This window comes from Mus musculus, chromosome 3 (genome assembly GCF_000001635.26).
Source record: "Mus musculus strain C57BL/6J chromosome 3, GRCm38.p6 C57BL/6J".
In the NCBI taxonomy this organism is placed as follows: Eukaryota; Metazoa; Chordata; class Mammalia; order Rodentia; family Muridae; genus Mus; species Mus musculus.
This window is the reverse complement of record NC_000069.6, coordinates 30,885,691-30,908,210: the sequence shown is the minus strand read 5'-3', so window position 1 is coordinate 30,908,210 and position 22,520 is coordinate 30,885,691. Positions and strand designations below refer to the sequence as shown.

The 22,520-nt window shown below is 42.0% G+C and overlaps 2 protein-coding genes across 28 annotated transcripts in view; one reads left to right on the top strand and one right to left on the bottom strand.

Moving 5' to 3' along the window:
- Phc3 (polyhomeotic 3) overlaps positions 1–8,916 on the top strand; it is a 70,185-nt gene extending 61,269 nt beyond the window's left edge. For 6 of the 14 annotated variants that reach the window (XR_389590.1, XR_003954324.1, XR_001783690.1 and 3 more), the window contains one exon: positions 721–8,902. Coding sequence is in view for 10 of the 14 variants with exons in the window: in XM_006535470.1 (XP_006535533.1) it covers positions 721–875 (155 nt within the window). In the remaining 4 variants the exon portion in view is untranslated. Of the gene's footprint in view, positions 1–720 lie in introns of all 14 variants that reach the window. The other 8 variants (NM_001165956.1, NM_001165954.1, NM_001165955.1 and 5 more) reach the window with 2 other exon arrangements.
- Positions 8,917–11,016: 2,100 nt separating this feature from the next.
- The window catches only part of Gpr160 (G protein-coupled receptor 160), a 41,436-nt gene continuing 29,932 nt past the window's right edge, over positions 11,017–22,520 (bottom strand). For 4 of the 14 annotated variants that reach the window (NM_001286994.1, NM_001134385.2, NM_027965.2 and 1 more), the window contains exons 3-4: positions 18,170–18,269; positions 11,017–12,501 (exon numbers count right to left, since the gene is read on the bottom strand). In NM_001286994.1, the coding sequence (NP_001273923.1) occupies positions 11,420–12,430 (1,011 nt within the window). In that variant the 5' untranslated portion in view covers positions 12,431–12,501; positions 18,170–18,269 and the 3' untranslated portion in view covers positions 11,017–11,419. Of the gene's footprint in view, positions 12,502–13,970; positions 14,083–18,169; positions 18,270–22,520 lie in introns of all 14 variants that reach the window. The other 10 variants (XM_030252832.1, XM_030252830.1, XM_030252831.1 and 7 more) reach the window with 5 other exon arrangements.

Sequence of the window (22,520 nt, the reverse complement as noted above, 5' to 3'; positions counted from 1 at the left end):
CAGCTGAGGAGAGCCAGAGATGTGCTGAAGTGTTCAGGAGGAGAGCACTTGCCAGCCATCCCTAGAGCTCTGGGTTCCGTTCCCAGCTCCATTTAAAAGAGTGTGTGTGTATGTGCGTGTGCGTGTGTGTGTGTGTATTATGGTACTTTCCTGTAATCCTAGCATGTATCGGGAAATCAGGATAATACGTTTAAGACCACCCTGGGCTATACAGATTGTTAGAAAATAGAAATGAAAAATAGAAGTCTAGTGATATTAAACTTTGAAGTTGATGTTATAAGTTGAGCAGCATGATGTATGTCAGCAACATTATAACATGTTAATACAGCAATCCTGGGGGAACAGTGAAAGTACTGTTAGATATACATGAGGCATGCAAATTCAGAAAAGGTATAGTGGGAATGAAAGCTTAATCTGAAGTTTGAGAAAATATTTCCAGATTATTATTTATAGCAAAACATTTTATTCCTCTCTCCCTGTATGTGGAACTATGTTATGCAAAGATGAGTCCATGAGGTGTAAAACCTAGCAATGCAGTTCTTTTGCATGAGAAATAGGATATGTTGCCTGATTCCTCTTGTGTAATGGTTTTTTGACTTCTTCAAGGGTGAGCTCCAGGCCTTGTAGCACATTGGCTTCTCAGCCTCTGTTGTGAGCTCTCACACCCAGTGACAACAGAACTCTAATTGTGTGTAACTCTGTCTTCTCATGGAATTCCAGGCTGCCAGGACGTTGCAGATGAGTTCAGGGCACAAGAGATTGATGGGCAGGCCCTGCTCTTGCTAAAAGAAGACCATCTCATGAGTGCAATGAACATGAAGCTGGGCCCAGCCCTGAAGATTTGTGCACGCATCAACTCTCTGAAGGACTCTTAACAGGAGCGAGGCTTTGTGCTTCTCAGCCCATTCCTCTCACAAGGTGAAGGTAAAGCCTCGCTGGGATTCTCTCCTGAGAATATCAGACTGATGGAGGAAGGCCGAGTGCACTGGGACCGCCACGGCCAGTGCCGACGTTTCTCTTCAGATGTCCTAACTCATCATACATTTTCATAATTAGTGAACATCGGTGACATTAATTTTACCACTTACATGCTACACTGAAAGACTTGTTACAGAGGCCCATATTTTTCAAAGAAACATGTTATACTAGATAATTTTTTAAAGGTAATGTTTATCATTAATATAAAAAAACCTTTTAAAAATAATTATTGATTTACACTCCCCCTCCTTTAATTCTCTTTTCTTATACGTTTTCCTACCCAGTTAGTTTTCTAAATGTTGTCATAGAGATATAGGATAATTTAGGAGCCCATTGACAGAACTGAATGCAATGAAATGCCAGTCTGTTTTAAAAAGCGTATCTTCCAGACAAATGCTTTGGCTGTGAAAAGGGATTGTGTTTTAGCATAAACAGTATTTTTGAAGTTCTCAAGAGTCTCTAGTCTAGCCTTTACCCAGGTTGGCATGACTGACAATTTTCCTCCTGGTTTGTACATTAAGAGCAATAGTTCTCAGTGGAGAACTTGTCCTCCAGGGGACAATTGGCAATATCTAGACACATTCTGGTTGCCATGGCTTGGGCTTGAGTTTTGTGAGGGTGGTTATAGGAACTGAGGTGTGACAGCCAGTGGAGATGTTGCTGACTACCCTACAGTACATAGGATGCCCCTCTGTCACCAGGAACGATGTATTATGGATGCCAGTGGTGCCAGTGAGCACAGTGGGCAGCCTGGCTGAGCAGAGAGGCATACTTAAGTGATGGCTGTGAGGAGGGCGATGTGCAGTGAAGGGTTAGCCAGTGGCACCAGAGTTCTGCAGAAGCAGGTTTTGGTTTTACCGTATACTAGAAAGGAAAGGAAATCCATAAACCTGGGCTATAAAACCAGGCTAACTCACAGACCATGTGACTCTGGTGTGGCCCTGGCCCATTGTCACCTCTTCCTGACTCTGTTCTGTGCACCGATGATGGTGCTTGATGCAGCCATGCCTCGGAGCCTCTTTCAGCAGCCCAGTGGCAGTGGAGGTGGAATCCCTTCCTTGAAGCAACCCTGCTGAGTCTGGCTAGAATGCAGTTCTTTCTCCCTTACTAAGGCTGTGGATTCTTCCCACGAAGTATTTAAAGTGATTTCTCTTAATCAGAAGTTTTTATTCAACAGTTTTCTGTTAGGACACTAAGCCAAATTTTTCTGTGGATGCTCTGAAATCTTTGTAGTGCTGGGCATCAAAAGATTTGCTGACATTGTTTGCTTTCTCTATCTTTTTGCTACATGTTTGAGAACTCTGAACAAATGAAGGGACATGTGCATAGCCTTGGCACAGATGGAAAAGACAGCAGAGTCTGAGCTCAGTCATCTTTATGGCGCTTTTCAGAGATTGGGTTGAGTTAGTAGAAGACTAAAAGATGTCACAAAGACATCACAGATAAATTTATCTTTTGGCTTTGTGTACATTAGAAAATGTTGGTTATTTTTATACAGAAATATAGTGGATAATTTTTTTAATCTTTAGATGCCTCTTGTTTGAATGTATGCTTTGTGAGATTATTGCTGTAGTAGTTTTAAGAGCTGTTCACTAGTAGTCCTGTGTAGACTCAGAATGTGTAAGTAGCTGAGGCTCCTGTTTCAGACTACAGTAGTATAGGCTACGTTCCCTATTTCTTTGTGTCACATTTGGTTATTCACATTTCAAGGAAGGCAGGTATTCTACAGTCACCTGCATATATTAGTACTGAGTCATCATGGCAGAGTTGTCACGGACGTTCCTGTCTCCAACAGAGGCTGGCTATGCAGCACTAAGGACTGCCTGCCATAATGAAGGAGGCACAAGGCACATTTCCTCTGGAATGAAAACTATGGTGTAGTTAGTAATCCACAGTGAATATGGGATTGTCCAGAATAGACCTCCAGCAATAATGCTTCCCTCCTACAAATACTTACATCTAGCCTTTAAGGCATTAACTCTGCACTTGTACTAAAACCAGCCCATCGTGTGCTTATGAGAAACCCCTGTGCCTAGCACTGTCCATAAGCACCCCTACACAGTTTACACGAAGGGTTTCTCTTGGAGGATGCCTTCTTGTCCTTCGTCTTAGAAGTAGCCCAGATCTTCTGTTGTCTGCACTTAAATTTAACTAGCAAATACACTTTTTTTTTTACAAGTGGGTTATTTTATTTAGAAGTGGCTCATTTGGTGTTTGGTAGTTCTCCCATTGCTGTAGGTACTTCTTTCTAGGTAATTTTTAATTGTGCTAATTTGAAAGCTTCAATTACATTAAATGGGGACACACTCTGTGTTTCTCTCTATCTCCTGAGTATTAGGCTGTTCAATGTGACATGGACAGGAAGAACGCTAGTTTCATTTCCTTTCTTATTACTAAGCACTTAAGAACTTTCTTAGAGGAAAAAAAGAAAAAGACAGGAAGGGAACATGGTTTCTTCCTATTGTTGCTTTCTGAGTTTGCCTTGCCTGACTTGAAACCCTTCAACCACTGTGGGACACACTTTTCACATGTTATTTGTTTTAAGTTCTGTGTTCTTAGGAAAATAAACAGCTGGCTTGTAAAAGTTACTTTAAACTTAGACGCTTTGCATACACACATGTAAGGCACAGTGACACAGCTTTATCAGCAAAGCAGGGAATGCTGCCTTCGCACCTGACACCTTCCGTGACAGTGACTAATGGATGGGCAGAGTCACTACCTGGGAGTAGAGATGCCAGAACAAGAGGAGAGCGTGTTGGTAAAGCAGCTAGAGTGTGGCAGAGCAGACGGGGCCTCTTCCTCTGCTCAGTTCATTAATCAGGGCAACCTGACTTTCTGTGTTTCTGTGCTGCTTTCCTCTTTGTTTCTTGTGTTGGAAGACTGGTGTGTGAGACTGTATTGTTACCATGCCTTTGAGTAACTATTCACAGTCAGTCTTCATATATTAAGTGCATCTATTTATAAACACAAATCTTGGATTGAAATCTTTCAGAGGACTCATTTTCTCACAAGCTTGTTAGGTTGTGTGTCTCAGCACCTGTGTCCAGTATATGAAATCTCTGACTGGGAATACTCTAAAAGCACTTCAGACATGTTCTCAGCTAGAGAGGCTGACTAAGTGTTGTAGTTTGAAGACTTGGGGAATGCCAGCAACACTTGCTGCTGACTGGTACTTTCAGCATGTGATGGCCTCACCTCCTTTCCTGCACTGAGTCCCATCTACCTCCAACCCCACCTCCAACCCCACCTCCAATAAAGTACACAGACTTTCTTAGTTTTTTACATGGGGTTGGGTTGCATCCTGGCTTGGAGAGCTTCAGGCTGTTGTACTAGGGCGGGCCTTTATAACTTCACCAGTTGTATTTCAATCAAAGTCTTATCCATCTATGCAATCATTTCCTAGTTTCTTGTGTACCATATGTCTGTGTGACTTATTCCTTGAAGGTTATTTGAGAAGGGGAGTGGAAAGGGGAGTAAGCGACAGATAGGAAGATGATATTGCGACCTGAATGAAGACGTTTAGCATGATGATGGTCCTTAGTAGCTAGATATCCTTGGTGATGGATAGCGGGACAAGGTGTGTTGTTAGTTGTTTTGTTTGTTGGTGCTAGGGACTGAGTCAGGGCCTCACACGCCACCTGAGATTGCATACTGTATTTTTTTTCTTGTTTGCCTAGACTAACCTGGAATTGTGGTCCTCTGACCTTCTCTCAAGTGCTAGAACTTAATATCTGTGCCACCATGCCAAACCTAGCCCCTATGGTTTTAACTTGTCAAGATTTGGTTAAAATCAAATTAGGTATTTCTCTTTATCACCTGTCCCTGCTCTGAGGAGTGTTGATATTAATAGTACCACTGGTACCCAAGTTGAGTAATCCTGGATTTTTGAAGATGATAATCAGAGGGAGAGAATCTGTCAAAATGTAGGAGTTTGTTATGATCGAGTGGCCAGACTACAGAGGCATATCCAGTCAGATATGACAGTTGGCTCAGTTTTGCAGCCAGTCATAAAGGGAAGGAAGGCACTGCAGGACAGTTGCTGACTGGTGGACTCCAGTAAGCCCAAGCCCACTTATTTTCTTGGCGTAAAGCAGAATGACCCGTGACATGAACTGTTCCAACTCCAGGCTTCAGTACTGATATGTCACTCCATTCAGAGCGTTTTGTTTCATATCAAAGCTGGGTTTTGAGTTTAGCTGAGTACAAATAAGTATTAGGAAGAGTAAATGTGTTTTGTTATTCAAATTTAACAAATTGAACTCATTGAACCAAGCCCTTAAGGAATTCTCTGGGAAGATATTTCTGGTGTTAGATTTTAAAATGCATTACCATATAGTTTATAGTTGAAATAAAAGCTGTTTTCCAATTAAAAATGTTGAAAATGATATTGACATTTTAAAAAGTGGCCTGAAATGGTTAGCAGTTGTATATGCAGTTTTAGAGTTAAGTCTATTTATTTAGAGTTAAGTCTTATCAGTTGTATATGCAGTTTTAGAGTTAAGTCTACTTGACATTATACTAAGAGAAAACTTTTCTTTTTGAAAGTTACAAGATATGAGTTTATCTACAATTATTACCATCATGTTCTAGAGAAAAACCTTAGGAGGCCCCGCCCTCTGTTGACACGCACAGCTTCTCTACAGCAGAGTCTCATTTGCACACACTCTGGCGAGTGCCATACCTAAGGGAAATTATTTCCACAAGGGCTTTATTTTCTTTCTCCTTTGATAACTTGTGGACCTTTTATTTTATTTAAAAATACAATTTGAATATGGTGTTAGGCACAAAACGAGCTTCTATATAACTATATTTTAGGCAGAGGTCTTTCTGAAGCTTTTCAAGTGTAAACCTACTGCTGTCTATGATATTCCTGATATTGGGCATAAATCTATAGGACGAGAAAATTTAAAGTAGTATGTAATGAATGAATTTTAATTTAAAAAATCAGTATAAATCTAAAACATCATTATGCTAGCATGGCATGGTTTTAATGAAATGTAAGAGGGATGTAGTTAAGTCCTTTATAATGTCTAACTTAGTTTCAGTCATCATCTTAGATATTCATAGTATCTATTGCTTTTTGGCTTAATGGAATACATCAGTGTTTTGTGGACCTTTCTCTGACAGTGGTGAACGAGTAGTGGAGATTAGAACATCATTGAGGAAAACATGAACCCACTGAGGGGACTTTTTAAATCTTGCCTCAACTAAACTAAATATGTACAGTGTTTAAATCCTTATACATAATGCTTGTGTTAAATGTTTTGGTAGTATTAAAAGTGAGCAAATTACAACTTTTCTTCAGGAGTGAGAGATAAACACACTTGCTGCTGCATTACTGTGCTGAGTGGAGAGGGAACAGAGAGGCTGGGAGACCTGGTGTTACTCCAGATGGCCGGCAGCCCTGGGACTCGATGGGCAGCTATTTGGCTTTTTATCTCATTTCAACGTAGTGTGATACCTGCACTGCCAAATAGGCTGGTTTTGTTGTTGTTGTTGTTGTTTGCTTAAATCATTTTTAAAGGAACACCCTCCCCGAGCTTTAAAGTTACAATCCTAAGCTACACAATTGGGATTCCCACGGGGCTGACCGACTGGCAAGTGAATATCAGCACCCATGCACTTGCTCCTTCATTTGTAAACTATCTGAGCACTTGGCTTCTGTGTGCAATATATGACCAAGAAAATAACAAGTAAAGTCTTCCCAAACAAACTCAGTGCTGCTTCAGCATCTATGTCCGCACAGCCAGGAATGAATGGCAATTAACCAGTAACGCCCTGCTCTCTGGGAGTGGGGGTTTAATAACATCCAAGTGCTAAACCGCACCACCACTCACATTGTTCCCACCTGTGGGCCATCTCCTTGACTGTTGACAACAGTAAGACTGCTTGCCCTGACCGGCTGTGAAACTCTTGTGACAGGCACTGTCAGGACAGTCCCTTTACGTGGTCTGTCTGTGGCAGGATGCAAGAAGTCAATGTGAAATCATTGTGCATTTTTAGTTGCAAAAGTTTATATCCAGTATTGATAGTGGAAGAGTTTTCCAAAACAGAATCATCTGAAACGAGGCAGAGAACAGGTTGCTACGGCTGCTTTCTCCACAGTGCTGACTCTATTGTAGTGTGTTAGAGACAGCCACTTCTCAAAGACAGGGTCTGCACTGCAGCTTGAAAATGCAGAACTGGTGACAGAAGGCAGTTCCTAGTTGGGTGGTGGCTCACACCTTTAATCCCAGCCTTGGGACACAGAAGCAGGCAGATCTCTGTGAGTCCAAGGCCAGCCTGGTCTACAGAGCAAGTTCCAGGACAGTCAGGCTACACAGAGAAACCCTGCCTCGAAAGCCACCACCACCACCACCACCACCAGAAAGCAGATCCTGCTTGTGCTAGCAAGTATTTAAGGAGTGAGTGAAGATGGGGTCAAAGTCACTTTTAATGGTGTGAATTCCGGTGTCACTCTGGGGCTCTGTGAATCAGGTTGTAATTCTTGTTTTAAATGCTAACTAACATCAGTTGCTACTCACATTCTCTATAAAGATATAAAAATATATTTTAAAAACTTTATGTATCATAGCTATAGGTTTTTAAAGCGGGGAAATGCCCAAATAAAGTGTTAAATTACAATATATAATAGATGCTTTCAAATTAAGGTTTTTGTAAGTTATAATAATCTAAATAGCCCACTAATCTGATCTTTGTAATTTGTCTCATGATTCTGGTTACTTTTAAGGTGTTTTTTAAGTTTTTGAAATATACCTAAGTTGTAAAATATCCTGTGTTGTTTAGATCTCTGTTGCATAAATGCTGTTCTTGTGTCTGTATTCTTAGACCTTAAGAGTTCAGCTGAGAATACAGGGTGTAATTTTTGTGTATGATTCCCACATTGATGGAATTGACTGCCAATAACCTCATTCAGAGATGGGTCTTGGTTTGTACAGTAGGGGATTAAAAATCAAAATTCAGAAATTGTTGGAAAGTGCAGGGATTATGCTAGAAATGAGGGTTGTACATTACAGACAGCCATGCACAGGGAGGCAGGGGAGGGAGGCTGCTGACTTCAAGCCTCTTGAATTTGGTGAGAATGCTTTGCGAATGGCACTTAAAATTTGTTTCACAAAGGCAGGTTGTTGGGATTATCTGTTTTTTAATATTTTAAGCACATTTTTAGAAATCTTGCTTTTGGTTCTGACCATTGTTCTAAAGTCAAAGTTTTATAATTTAAAAAAAAAAAAAAACTCAAAACATGATTCATCAAGGAAAAAAGCATCACCAAGGGGGAAAGAAAACATGTTCTAATCTTAGAGAAAGCAAATGTTAGGGTTATAATAGCTGTGTCTTACATTGGATGTTGTATTAGAGACCTCCTCACAGGAAATGATATAGTTCTAGCACCCTTAGCATAGAGTTCCTAGCCTGGCGTCCATAGCTACAGTTTTACAGTGTATAACCTGAGAATGAAGTTAATTTTGCATTGTAAGAGCACACCATTATCTGTGTAAAAAGTGTTCATTTGCTGTATTTTTTTAAGAAAAGAGAAAGCACTTTCATATTAAGTAGCATGTGTGTGAACTTTAGACTTCCTCTGTGTGTCTAGTCAGTGAAGTTCAAGGAGCATCGATGTCTGCTGGCGACGTTAACTGCTAACGGAAGCACCTTATCCTCTGCTGCTTACCCTTGCTTGGATTGCACCTTTGTTACCTGCACACTTTCACATAGAGTATTGTAACACGGCTTCGAGTGGGTCTGGGCGGACGGCTAGTGGTGGGCCTACAGGATCTTTTATTTATGTTGTTTATATTACAATAATATATTGTAGACCAGTTGTAACTTCAGTTCTTTACAAATAAAAGCCTGACTGGTTATTGAATTTTTATTTCTTTAAGCTTTTGAGAGACAGGGAAAGCTAATAAAGACCTTAATGGAGGGCTGGACTGACTATACATTTCTTGCGATCTAATCTACAAAGAGTATATTAAGTTCAGTATAGCTAAGTATGTTTTATTCTCATGTTATGGCCATTTGGAAGGCAGAAAACTGTGGAGAAGGAATTGTACACCAGTGAATTAAAAGGGCCGGCTCCAGACAGACATCTGAACTGCACAAGCACATACCATTGCTCACTGCAACCGAGGGTTGGTCTGCTGCGCTATGCTGTCAGCGCAGCCTCACAAATCAGCTGTGTCGGCTTTCAGTATGGTTGTATCTCTATTTGCATTTTAAAAACAGAACAATATAATTTTTTATTCCTTTGTAAAAATTAAGACCCAATTTTTTAAACATTTTAAATACTGTACCTCGCAGCCTAAAGATTAAGCTCCCTCCCTTCCAGTGTCTCCTTGCAGCAACACTGGCCATAGAGCCTATGACTCAAATCAGGCCAATCATTTCCTAGGTTTTGTATCTAAAGGTAGGAGCTTTAAATTGAGATTCTAAAAGCCTGGCTTGTTGGCAGCCAGAATGCCCTCTGTATTAGCAAATGACACTTAACACCCCAGAAAGTCTCCTGGTTTAGTTTACCTAGTTTATTTTGTTGTCCCAGGACCCTTTTCCTTAGAATGGCTCGGGTTAGGTTTCTGTCATTACGTGTCATCTGAATGTCTGAGGCCTACCTTTTCAGACAATACTGATTATCCCTTATCCAAAAGCATTTAAGACCAGGAATGCTTACCCTGTGCTTGCAGCTCACTCAGAGAATTTCTGATTATCCAGCAACATGGCCAACTTGTCTCTCTAGGGCTGGTGCTACCCGGAAGACCTGTATGCTCAAGGAAATGGGACCTCAATTCCTTAAGATGTTCATTGACACTGTGCGGTGTAAGTAAAAAACAATTACAAAAAGCCAATGGTGTAGCAGAGTGGAAAGAGCAGGGCTCCGATGCCAGGGTTGTGTGAGTTGGGGTAGGCTGCTTCACCTTGATGCTTCCTGCATCTTTATCTACAAGGGATGTGAGCAGAACCCAGCAGAGTCACCACATGCAAATGTGTCCACAGTGCCAGGCACACAGACCTGCCATTGCCACACTGCTGCTCCGTGGCAGGTCACGAACTTGGTAGGTAACAACTACTTTTTAAAACTGTAAACTTCTGTTACACATAAGCACATACATAAATGGATACGTGTGAGTTGTGATGTTAAAAGGTAAGTCATCCTGGGGGAGGAAGGACTGGATGATCTCATGTAGCCCAGGCTGACCTCAAGGTAACCAATGGTAACTTTGAGTTTCTGATTTTCTTGCTTACACCTGCCAAGTACAGGATTATAGACATATGCTATTTATTGCACTCAGTTTCCGTGCTGCTAGGGCTTTGTGCATGCTAGTAAGCAGTCCACCAATAAGTGACAGCTTCAGCCTAGAAGCTACTAATTTTAGGAATGCTAGTGGTGGTTCTTGAAACACGTGTTAGCATTTGTAAATAGCAGCCAAGATAGCTATGTAGTTTAATTCATAAAGCATGTTCAGATTAGTCTGGCTTACAGAGCTTTGCTCAGGCTTTTTTGTTTGTTTGTTTTGTTTTGTTTTGTTTTGTTTTAACTGGGGAGTGTGGTTAGGAGTTGTGCCCAGAGGAGTGTTGGGAATATGTGGAGACATTTTTGATTGCCACTTCTGGGGAAGGTGCCACTGGCATCTATACAATGTTAGGGTTATCCATACAAGACAGGATAATCCAGCCCTTAATCTCATGTTACTACCATGATTATGGCCTGGTAACCGTCTGCTATAACTGAACAAGCAATTGGCTTGCCATGGCCAGAGCCTTCATTGTTCCCACCTCCAGCGGTTGAACAGCTGAAACTCTGCACGAATACTTGTAGTAAAATACTTTACCTGGTGGCACACGCCATTAATCCCAGCACTTGGGAGGCAGAGGCAGGCGGATTTCTGAGTTCGGGGCCAGCCTGGTCTACAGAGTGAGTTCCAGGACAGCCAGGGCTACACAGAGAAACCGTGTATCGAAAAACCAAAAAAAAAAAAAAAAAAAAAAAAAAAAAAAAAAACCAAAAAAAAAAAAACAAAAAAAACAAAAAACAAATAAAATGAGCTAATCTCCCAATATATTTTATTTATACCAAATCCTGTTAAGTCTTTTATTTTTGCTCTAAAGTTTATAAAATACTTAAGCTCAGATCTTAAAGTTGGCAAATAGAATCTCAAATTTATATAACATTTTGCACCCAGTAGTTTTTTTGGAGTAAAACATCAAGCTGGACACATGTTAATGTGTTTACTTTGCATTTGGATTAATACCAAATATTCCACAATGTTGTCGAGCAGGCATAAACATTCTGCTGTGCTAATGTATCCTCAGCACTACTTGGCATCTGCCCCACGGACGCTGTGCTGGAAAGGGGGACTCGAGCTTCAGTTCCTGTCCCGAGCCACCTCTGTCCTTGTGAGACTGATCTTGGTGCTTCTGAAGTTCCTCCCAGCACAGCAGCATGCTAACAGATGACTATGGACATGGGCCTCTCCACTTGCTTAAGTCTATGGACTGGAACAAAGCAGCATTTCCAGTTGATGAAAGGATCCACAGGTAACGAGCTGTCTCTTAAATCAAGCTTGTGGCAGTTAAACCAATAAACTGCAGCGATGAGGAAACTGTTGACAAAGTACAGCCAGGGGACGTTCATTTCTATGTACGCCGGGATCTGAACTCTGAGGGAGAGGATGAGGACCTGAAGTGCTACAAAGGGAAACCAGGTCCCAAGAAAGCACACGATGAGCCTGGGCAAGAGTGCTTCTCTGCAGCTCAGGGCGTAACCGCAGTGGAGTGGGAAAGGAAAGTAGAGGGCGGCCTTGCTCTTATAGGATGCTATCCTCATAGCCTGAAGCAAGGCAACAACTTCCTGCCATGAAATCAGAAAAGCCACAAATAAAACCATCAGCATAGACAGTGAGAGCCAGTGACTCTGAGTGCTGACATAGGCGGGGCACTGGTACACATAGCCCCTGTGTGCCTTTAGGCTGACTGAGATGGCCGGGTCAACCAAAACGTAAGCAAGGACTGAGATCCAAGTTAAAATGACTGTCAAGAAATAAAGTAATTTCTGCCACCTAGATGACTGCTTGCTGGCTCTGGACAGATTACACCAGTAGTCTATACAAGCCAGTGAGCAGACTGGGTAATGCAAGAAGCCATAAGTGAAGGAAATAATTTGTGTGAGCAGACAGATGTGGTATCTGGTAAACCTAATACCTAGAACTACAAAGTCCCTGAAGTAGGTCAGGATGGAAATGTTTACCAACAGCAGGAGATCGACAAGTGCGAGTGAGAAGCAGAAGTACTCCATCAAAGTCCAGCGGGCGTCTCCCCTTCTCACTCTTAGAAGGAGGATGTTTAATAACACTTTCCCCAGGATGATCAAGAACAACAGACAGGAGGCCTCCAGGAGCTGCGGAGACTGATGGAGCTGGTATTGAAGAGAGCAGTTCTTTGAAGAAAGAGCTGTCATATTTTTAGTTAAATTTCAAGGCAGTCTGACGAGTACACAGGAGAAGAAACAGCTTCACTTTGGTTTTTTCCCTGTAAAAAGAAGAAAAGCGGTGGTGGTATTGTGGTGCCTCTACTTTAGAACTTGGCGTGCTTCTCCACTTGCCCAAATCATGACTTAAAGGTGGAGGGAAGCATTCCTAGTTGACAGACAGATACATGGATAATATGATCTTTCTTTCCTTTTTTTAAATTAGGTATTTTTCTCATTTACATTTCCAATGCTATACCCAAAGTCCCCCATACCCACCCACCCCCACTCCCCTACCTACCCACTCCCCCTTTTTGGCCCTGGCGTTCCCCTGTACTGGGGCATATAAAGTTTGCAAGTCCAATGGGCCTCTCTTTCCAGTGATGGCCGACTAGGCCATCTTTTGATACATATGCAGCTAGAGTCAAGAGCTCCGGGGTACTGGTTAGTTCATAATGTTGTTCCACCTATAGGGTTGAAGATCCCTTTAGCTCCTTGGGTACTTTCTCTAGCTCCTCCATTGGGGGCCCTGTGATCCATCCAATAGCTGACTGTGAGCATCCACTTCTGTGTTTGCTAGGCCCCGGCATAGTCTCACAAGAGACAGCTATATCTGGGTCCTTTCAGCAAAATCTTGCTAGTGTATGCAATGGTGTCAGCATTTGGAGGTGATCTTTCTTCTCTTAACACTGAATAGAGAACAAGATCAAACGTGATCAGATTTTGAGCCCCAAACAGTCCAGAACCCTGACATCTTTACATTGAAATATTACTTAAAAGTATAAATTCTATACCAAACTATGTTTTTTGAACAACTTATACAAGAGATATTTGTATTTACTTCAGCCAAAACACATTAGAAGAAGAAGCAGGCTGGATAGTGATGCTCAGGGCAATTACCAATTGCTTCAGACAACCTTTTTTTTTTTTAAATTATTCTTTTGACAAAATACTTCAAATTTAGCTAAGAGGTTTTTTTTCTGGTATTTTTCAAGACAGGGTTTCTCTGTATAGCCCTGGCTATCCTGGAACTCACTCTGTAGACCAGGCTGGCCTTGAACTCAGAAATCTGCCTGCCTCTGCCTCCCGAGTGCTGGGATTAAAGACGTGCGTCATCACGCCCAGCTAGCTAAGAGATTTTTAATTACTGCTTCTGTCTCATTAGATGTTACGGAACGATTTCAATTTTAACTTTGATAGGTTGTGTACATACAGACATTCAACCATTTCTTTTAGGTTTCCAACTGGGTGGTTGGAAATTTAGGTTTTGAAATTTAAAGGTGAATTTCAGGATTATGTTTAGGGGCCATTTTGAATAGCCATTTTCACATTTTCTACCAAGCGTTCTCCGAAGCTCAAAAAAACCAAAAACCAAAAACCAAACCAACCAAACAACAAACCAAACAAACCAACCACCACTGGGTTGTGACTATGGGAGCCCGTGAAAAGGGACAGAGCAGGCTTTCTCTCTGGGATATGCTTGTTTACACACGGCGCCTGGAGAGAGAATTCAGGACAGAACAGGACTCACCTAAATATGAGAGCAAAGGGGCAAGAGCTGAGGCCTCAGTATCAAGTGCACTGGCAAGTGAGGACGAGGTCAGAGGAAGACATCAAGGAAGGAAGGAGAGTCCAGAGACAGCCTTTCGAGAAAAAAAAGATTGGGAGATATATAGCTCATTGCCTTGCATATGCAAACCCTTCCTGGGTTTGATTCTTGGCATCCCATCCCCTGGAAATGCCATACAACATATACACCAAACACCACACACACACACACACACACACACACACACACACACACACACACACCAGCAAGAACAACCAAGTCCTAAAAATAACAAATGTAAGGAAACGTCAACACTCAGATGGTTAGACTAGCAGGTGGCAGCCCAGTGGTAGTGAACTGCCTCATAGGCTCACTGCCTGGGTTTGATCCCTTATACAAAACTAATGTAAAAAGCTGCTGCACATAGGAAGATTTCGTTTCCTAGTGAAAAGCAATTTTTCTATGCTTGTTGAAATTTTTCACACATTAATGATAAATTTTAACAATATTTTAAGTGAATTGCAAGGTATGATGTTGTGCAACATACAGGCATAGTGATAGGTGTATGGAATCCCAGCTCCCAGGAGTCACAGGTAAGTGGAGCTCTTGAGTTCAAGGTAGCCTGGTCTTCATAAAAGTCCTAGCCAGGCTTCCAGAGCTCTCATATTAATAACCTAGTGGCATGCTTGAAAGCTTTAGAAATATAAGAACAAACAACACTCAAAAAGAATAAACAGAAAGAAATAAACTCAGAGCAGGAATTAATGAAATAGAAACAAAAAATATTACACAGAATCAATGAAAAGATAAGCTCTTTCAAAAAATTAACAGAGCTGACAAATCTTTAGCCAACTTAACCAAAAGAAGATCCAAAATATGTAAGAAATGAGAAAAGAGCCATCACAACCAACACTGAGGAAACTCACAGAATCACAAGTACATGCTTTCAAAATCTATATTACACCAGGTTGAAAACCTAAAAGAAATGGATGAATTCTGTATGTATATAACCTATCAAAGTTAAAATTGAAATAGATCCATAACATCTAATGATAGAAGCAGTAATTAAAAATCTCTTTTAACTACAACAAGTCCAGGCCAGATAGATTCAGTTTGGGATTTTACCAAATCCTCAAAGAAAATACCAGTATTCCTCAGATTATTTCATAAAACAGAAACAGAATAGTGCCAAGATCTTATTATGAAGCTGTTTTTACTTTGATATCCTAACCAGACAAAGACCAACAACAGCAGAAAATTAAAGTCCAGTATTTCTTATGAACATCAATGCAAGATCTTAACAAAATACTTGCAAACAGAATCCAAGAATACATCAAAAATATTATCCATCATGATCAAGCTGGCCTCATTCCAGAGATGCAAGGATGGTTTAATATAAGATTTGTCTCATCCAGCTATGAATTCTGTGAGCTACATAACAACTTTCCTGCCTGGCAATAGTAACACAAATGTTACAGAAGTAGCTAATAACTTATTGATTGGACTTAAGCCCTGCTCCACAAGATGGAACCCATACCTGATATCATCAATGAGGTCCAGAACCTGTGGCTAGATAGGTCATGGGCCCTAGGGGAAAACCATGTATTATTCCACTAAATGACTATAGAAATAAAACTACACCTAGTGACTTATTGCAATACCTATAGATCAGTGTATCTCTCAATACTCATCTGAAACACTTCTTACATACAGACCCACAACTGGCAACATGCAGAGAATGATAGATGAATTCCCATTCCTAAATGGGATATTTGTATCTTATCCTTCCTTTCAAGGCTCAGATATCCATGTGGCAGATGGCACAGAAAGATTTCATCAGCCAGAGGTAGTGAATGACTTCAAGGAAACACTTTCCCAGACACCACAGGCCAGATGCACAAACCAGCTCACAGCTTGTGATGACATGGACAAGCCCTGCACAAACTCAATGCACACTAAATTCTAGGATGGAGGAGGGAAGGTGGCCACCAAGGCTCAGCTCCAGTTGAGGAGCTGCCGGCACTGTATTGGTGCCAGGAGAGGGAACGTCCATTTTCTTTAGTGGAATGATACCTGATACGCTGACAGTAGTTCTTCTGGGCAAGACCCATGCCCAGAACTAGTTGGCCAACACCAACTGAGTCAATGGTTCTTTGTCTTTGTTTTAATTTTGAATAAGAGCAGGGAGTGGGGGTGGGGGGAGGGAAAGAGGAAGCACATGTGAAGTTGCATGAATAGGGAGATGGGAAGCGGAAAGATCAAATGCATTGGATGTAATTCTCAAAGAAAATACAACAATAACTGATACATTATTCAATTCATATGAAATTACATATTCATAAAATGATATGGTAGTTAGCACTAGTAGTGTTTCTGTCTTTTGTAAACCACAAAGAAAAATGGCAACTTAGCTGCCTGATGATCAAATAACTTAAAGTGATTAATGAAGAGACCAAGGGCAAAGAAGCCACTGTGAGGAGGCTGTCAGTTTGCTCATTGTGGATCGTTTGTCCCCAGGGCCATCAGGCTGTTGTGCCATAACACATAACAGGTTAAAAATTGTGATAAAATAAGAGCATTTTCTAGCTATAGGTATAAAAGAAACAAGGAGAGCAAGTACTTTCCCTCACTCAAGATTTTTTTCTTCCTATGCTCATTTGAGTTTAACTTGATCCTCTCTGGAAAAGTTCCATTAAAGATCTGATAAAGAGATGTAGCTGCCACCTGACTGTCAGTACACGCCTAATGGGTGGTGGTCTGGATAAGGAAGCTGGCACGGAAGGACAGAGCACACAAAGCCTTCCTTGGACCAAGAGACAAATTGGCACTTGAACATGCCAATGTCGGTTAAAATGGAGGTGAGGGAGGAAAATCCTGAGGGTTCATGTTTATAACAATCCTGGGCCTGGGACTGGCTCAGGGGTAAGGCTCACATACTCTTGAAGACTGGTTCCTATAGGCAGCTATGCTCACGTGTATACAAACACACTAAAAGTCAATCATAAAAACCCAGGGCTACTGAGATGGTTCAGTAGATAAAGGTGTCTGCTGACACTTGATGACCTGAGTGGAACCTACAATCCTGTGTGGTGGCAAGAGAAAACTGACTTTCTGGATGTCCTCTGACCTCCATACATAGGCTATGGCCCCTCCCAAAATAAATGAAAACTAGCGTTTTGTTTTATTTTTAAATCCAGCTTTTAAAGTATACATCTGGAGTAAAAGAAGCAAGAGAATGAATGCCATGCTTGGTCTTCAACGATTCCATTGCTTCCATCGTCTCATCTATCCAGAATGGAATTAGCAAAGCTAAGAAGCAGCCCTGAAGGTGTGCCCCCAACCCCCAGTGCCATTTGGCTCCTCCCTCACATGGGAAAGCAGCAGGAAGGCCAGAAAGAGCAGGCTAATATTTGGAGGACCTGGTGTTTCCCAGCGGGTCAGAAAGATGAAGAAAGGATTGGTTCACAGAGAACTTGCTTGGAAAGGGGATGGAAGGAGACGAGCCAAAGCAGACTTTAAGTGGAAGAATCATACAACGGGAAGAACATGCAGACCCAGGGAAGATACGCAACTGGAGGCAGGAAGAGCAGTTAGAGAGACCATACAAGAAATGAGATTTGGGGTCATCTTATAGTGGTTCCTGAATATGGCTATAGAAATCAGGACTTCTAAGATGAGACATTTCTTAGAGGACTTTATATATGTAGCCCCTTCTCCCACAATCCACGATAAGTATTCAAAATTCCAATATATTCTCCTTTAAATAGGCTCCCAGCCGAGGTGAAATCATAATCTACCTGTCCAGATCTGCAGAGATTCAGACATGTAAATGATAATAATAATAATGATAATAATAATAATAATAATAATAATAATAATAATAATAATATCCTTAGCTGTATCCATGTGTCTCAGGTGCAACAGCACACCATGAAAGGCCTTTATAGACACTCATCTCTTTGACATTTGCTTTGAGATCTGGTCCAACGTGGGAGCATGGACAGACCCGTTCTGTGCTTTCTTATCTATATCTTGTTGTTATTTTTGAGACAGGGTCTCACCATGTAGCCCTGGTTGTCCCAGAACTCAGAGATTCAGCTGCCTCTGACTCCTGAGTGCTGTGATTAAAGGTGTGCGCCACCACACTGGCCATCTTTGTCTTAACGGCTAGTTATACTTACTCTCTCTTGACTTGAGCTTATTTTCATTTTACAGCCTTCAGTGGCATCACTGTCAGATCCTCGAGTGTCGCTTTACTACACCAAGACGAGTGTGTGACCTCTGTGAAAGGAAGCGAGGGTTGCCATTTAGAAAACAGCTGGAAAGAGAGACCCACTGGACTTGCAAACTTTATATGCCCCAGTACAGGGGAACGCCAGGGCCAAAAAGGGGGAGTGGGTGGGTAGGGGAGTCGGGGGTGGGTATGGGGGACTTTGGGGATAGCATTGGAAATGTAATTGAGGAAAATACCTAATAAAAAAATTTAAAAAAAAGAAAAGAAAAGAAAACAGCACCTACGTATGCGTCCCTGCAAAGAAAACAAGCCTTTGGGACCAGAGCCAACCCAACGACTTACCATCTCAGATTCTCTGAGAAGCATCGAGGAGGACTGTGCTAATGACAGTCCACCACCGGAGACGATGAAGAGTTGGAAACACCTTCCCAGTGTCTAAACCTGTAGTTCTATTTGGTTTAATCCCCTGATACTTGTGTGCTAAATAATATTTTAAGTAAAAATCACTGTATTTCCCCAAACACAAGAAATTGAGCAAATTTACAGTGTTTCACAGGTACTTTGCTGTCTAGCTTATTATCAGACAGCTAAACTTTTATCTGCATTTACTCTGCCTAGATATAACACCTACCACAAAGCTTCTGGAAACTTTTCTGTACATTCATTAAGACTTAGAGAGTAAAAGGGGTAACTTCAAGTGCAGGAAATGAGTCAGTAGGACCACTGTTTGTCATGGAAAGAGCCTGTGAAGAACAATGGAGCTGCCAGTATTCTAATGCTAATTTGTGTCCCCCAAATTAGTTTGCAGGAGAGGGTCTGCCCATAGCTTCTGGGAGCCTGCCCCAAGTTGGTTCTGCTTGATAGATAAAGATGCCAGCAGCCAATAGCTGGGGAGGAGAGAGAGGCAGGGTTTAGGGTTCCTGGCCTTGAGACTCTAGCAGCATGGAGGCTAGGCAGTCGCCCAGCTAGTGTGCTGCTTAAGGCATATTAAATATAAAGGCTGTGTGTGCCTTTCACTTAGGAACAAAAACCATTGAGGTGTGAAGCAACCCTGCACTGGAGTTGATTAAATAATACTACAGAACATGATACTAAGCCTTGTCAAGACTGCACATAGCTTTAGTCCTAAGATCAATTCTAAACATATAGCAGCACATAATTATGGCCCAAATCACAAGTGGAGATGAAGGGGCCCTAGCTATACATGAAAGAGCCTTTCAACACAGGCACAATCCAAATGTGAGGAATTCTGTCTCTGCTATTACCTGTGGGAGACTGACGTTAGCTGTTGGTTAAGACAACCTGTCTTCCAAAACATGCTGTTTGTTTTGGAAACCCTTGTAAGATGAAGTCCTTGTACGATAGACAAATAGTGTTTGAAACTTGTTATAAATAACTGATAAGGTACAAAACTGAAATTCCAGAAATACACACAACGAAAATTACCCATTTTATTTAGTCTTTCAATAGCCCACATTGCTCGTTGATACCAATATCATTTCCTCAGATTACCCTACAATACACACATGTGTACATACACACACACACCATACATGCACATATACATCCCATATACATACACACAATCACCACAAACACACCTACATATACATATCCTCCCACACATACATACACATTAGACACCTTATGTATGAACACACACACACACACACACACACACACACACACACACACACACACTAATACTAGATCCTTGACTCCTGCTGTTAGGTTACCATGTGGAGATGCTCTTCGGTGTTCTCTTCCCTACAACACATGCTATAGGATACACTTGACGATGGCTGCTCTGTCAACACGGGTCCCTGAGTGGCTTGAGCACAGACATTGAGGAGGCAGAATTGACGCATGGTATGAGCAAATCTTTGCTGCATTAAGCCACTGGGGTTCAGGGATGACCCAGTAGAGCCAGCCCATCCTGACTAGTACAGTTCCTCAGTATTCTCTGTGTCCTTTGAAATGTTTTAACCTCACATGTTTTACTTCGCACCAGAAACGCTGCAGAAGAAACCATAACCGTGGGAAGCAACAATAGAAATCTACGGAAATTGGTTAAAATTATTATTTGGTTTTAATTTTGGGATTCTGGAACATTTTAGGTTTTCTTCTGACTTGAATATAATTGTTCATATAGGAAAAGAATATCTCAATTCAGTGATGGAAATTTAAACTCCAAGAAAAGGGAGTGACTTAGACCTAAAAGAGGTTGAAGGAAGGACATAATAAAGAGCAGAATAAGAACCAGCAACAGAGCTGGGCTCAGTGGCTCACAGGTGACACTCAGGAGGTGGAGCCAGAGCACTGTGAATCACACTTGACACTCAGGAGCCAGGGCACAAGTGATGCTCGGCAGGAGGGGACAGGTTACAGTGATGCACAGGAGCACGCGTGATGCTTAGGAAGTGGAGCCAGTAAGACTATACAGCATGGGCTGCTGGCAAACCAAACAGAACAATTAAGGAGGCACACTGGCTGTTTTGGTGGGAGGGTGGCAGTAACAATGAGAAACTGAACAATGTAAGGAAGATGGTATAAGTATTAGGAAAGACAGGACTGTACTGATGAGTCTATAACGGTTAAAAGGTAATTAAGGACTATTGGGAACTATTTTTCCTATAATTTAAACATTTGTGATGAAATAGTTTATGGATGCTACCAAATTTCATGCACAAAACAATGTTAAATATCTCCATTAAAGAAATCAACCTCTGGCTGGGAGATGGCCTGGCAGATCAGAGCGCTTGCTGCTTTTGCAGAGGTCCTGGATTTGTTTCCCAGCACCCACGTGGTGGCTCATGGGTGGTGGCCTTCTGTAACTCTAGCCCCAAGGGATCCAATGCCCTCTTCCAGCCTCAGCACGCACTAGGCACAGCTGTGGTGCACACAAGCAATACAAGGAAAAACATTCATACACATAAAAAGAAATTTTGAGCCGGGCAGTGGTGGCACACGCCTTTAATCCCAGCACTCGGGAGGCAGAGGCAGGCGGATTTCTGAGTTCGAGGCCAGCCTGGACTACAAAGTGAGTTCCAGGACAGCCAGGGCTACACAGAGAAACCCTGTCTCGAAAAACTAAAAAAAAAAAAAAAAAAAGAAAGAAAGAAAGAAAGAAAGAAAAAAAGGAAAGAAAAAGAAAAAAGAAAGAGAGAGAGAATGAAAGAGAGAAAGAGAGAAAGAGAGAAAGAGAGAAAGAGAGAGAGAGAGAGAGAGAAAGAGAGAAAGAGAGAAAGAGAGAAAGAGAGAAAGAAAGAAAGAAAGAAAGAAAGAAAGAAAGAAAGAAAGAAAGAAAGAAAGAAAGAAATTTTGACTGTTTCCACTAAACATTTAAGAATCAAATACTGACCCAGAGGCCTGGGCAGACAGAGACATCAGAGGAGGACAGGTGCCACTGTGGTGTGCAAGTGGAGACCTGGGAGACAAAGAGAAGCACAACAGTGTGAGAACTATGAAGACAGGTGAGGGTGGAGAAGAACAGCCTGGTGTAAGGAGGCTGTGCTGCCACCTGAGGCCACAGTCATGTCCCAGCCCAGGCTGCTGCTGAGAGCCATGTCTGGGTTCATGAACCTGCAGCAGCAGGGGTCTGTGTCAATGTTCATGGCCCATGTTACCACCAAAGGCCATGTGGAATGTTCCTGGTCTAGACTGCTGCCAGAGGCCATCTTTATGTCTGAAGGTGGCACAGAGCTGAGCTGGCCCCCTCCCTTCACTGGGACAATGCTGGAGACCTAGCGCTGGTGCAGGCTAGCTGGCTCATATGGCGTTTCAGTGAGGGAGATCTGGTCTGGCTGTTGCAAGCCAGAGAGATGGCTCCACCTGTTGCATGAGCAACGCAAGAGACCTGGCCCTGGCAGTGCTGGTGCAGGAGAGCCGGCAAGCTGACAAACTCAGCTTCCACCCAGGCCTTTCAGTGTGCTCACCCCAGCATTTACTCCGTCTATGAACCGCTGGAGCACATGAAAGGGGTGGTCCTATAGATTCAAAGGTGTAAGATCTCTATGACACAGGTGAACAAGAGGGTACCTAAGAGGAGTCCCTTTGAGGTCAGAGGCTTCAAACCAGACCAGTGACTCACTGCAATGAACATTTGCAGGTAAACCTGTTTGGGCAAAAGGGTGACATACCGGGACACACCACAGCTTCAGTGAGAGTTTTAAAATTATTTTCCTTTGGGGAGAGGTTGCAAGGGCAGAGGGCTGATATGAAGGGACAGGGAAATGAGTGGGATTGAGGTGCATGATATAAAATTGACAATCAATAGAAAGTTGTTTTTTTTTTAAATA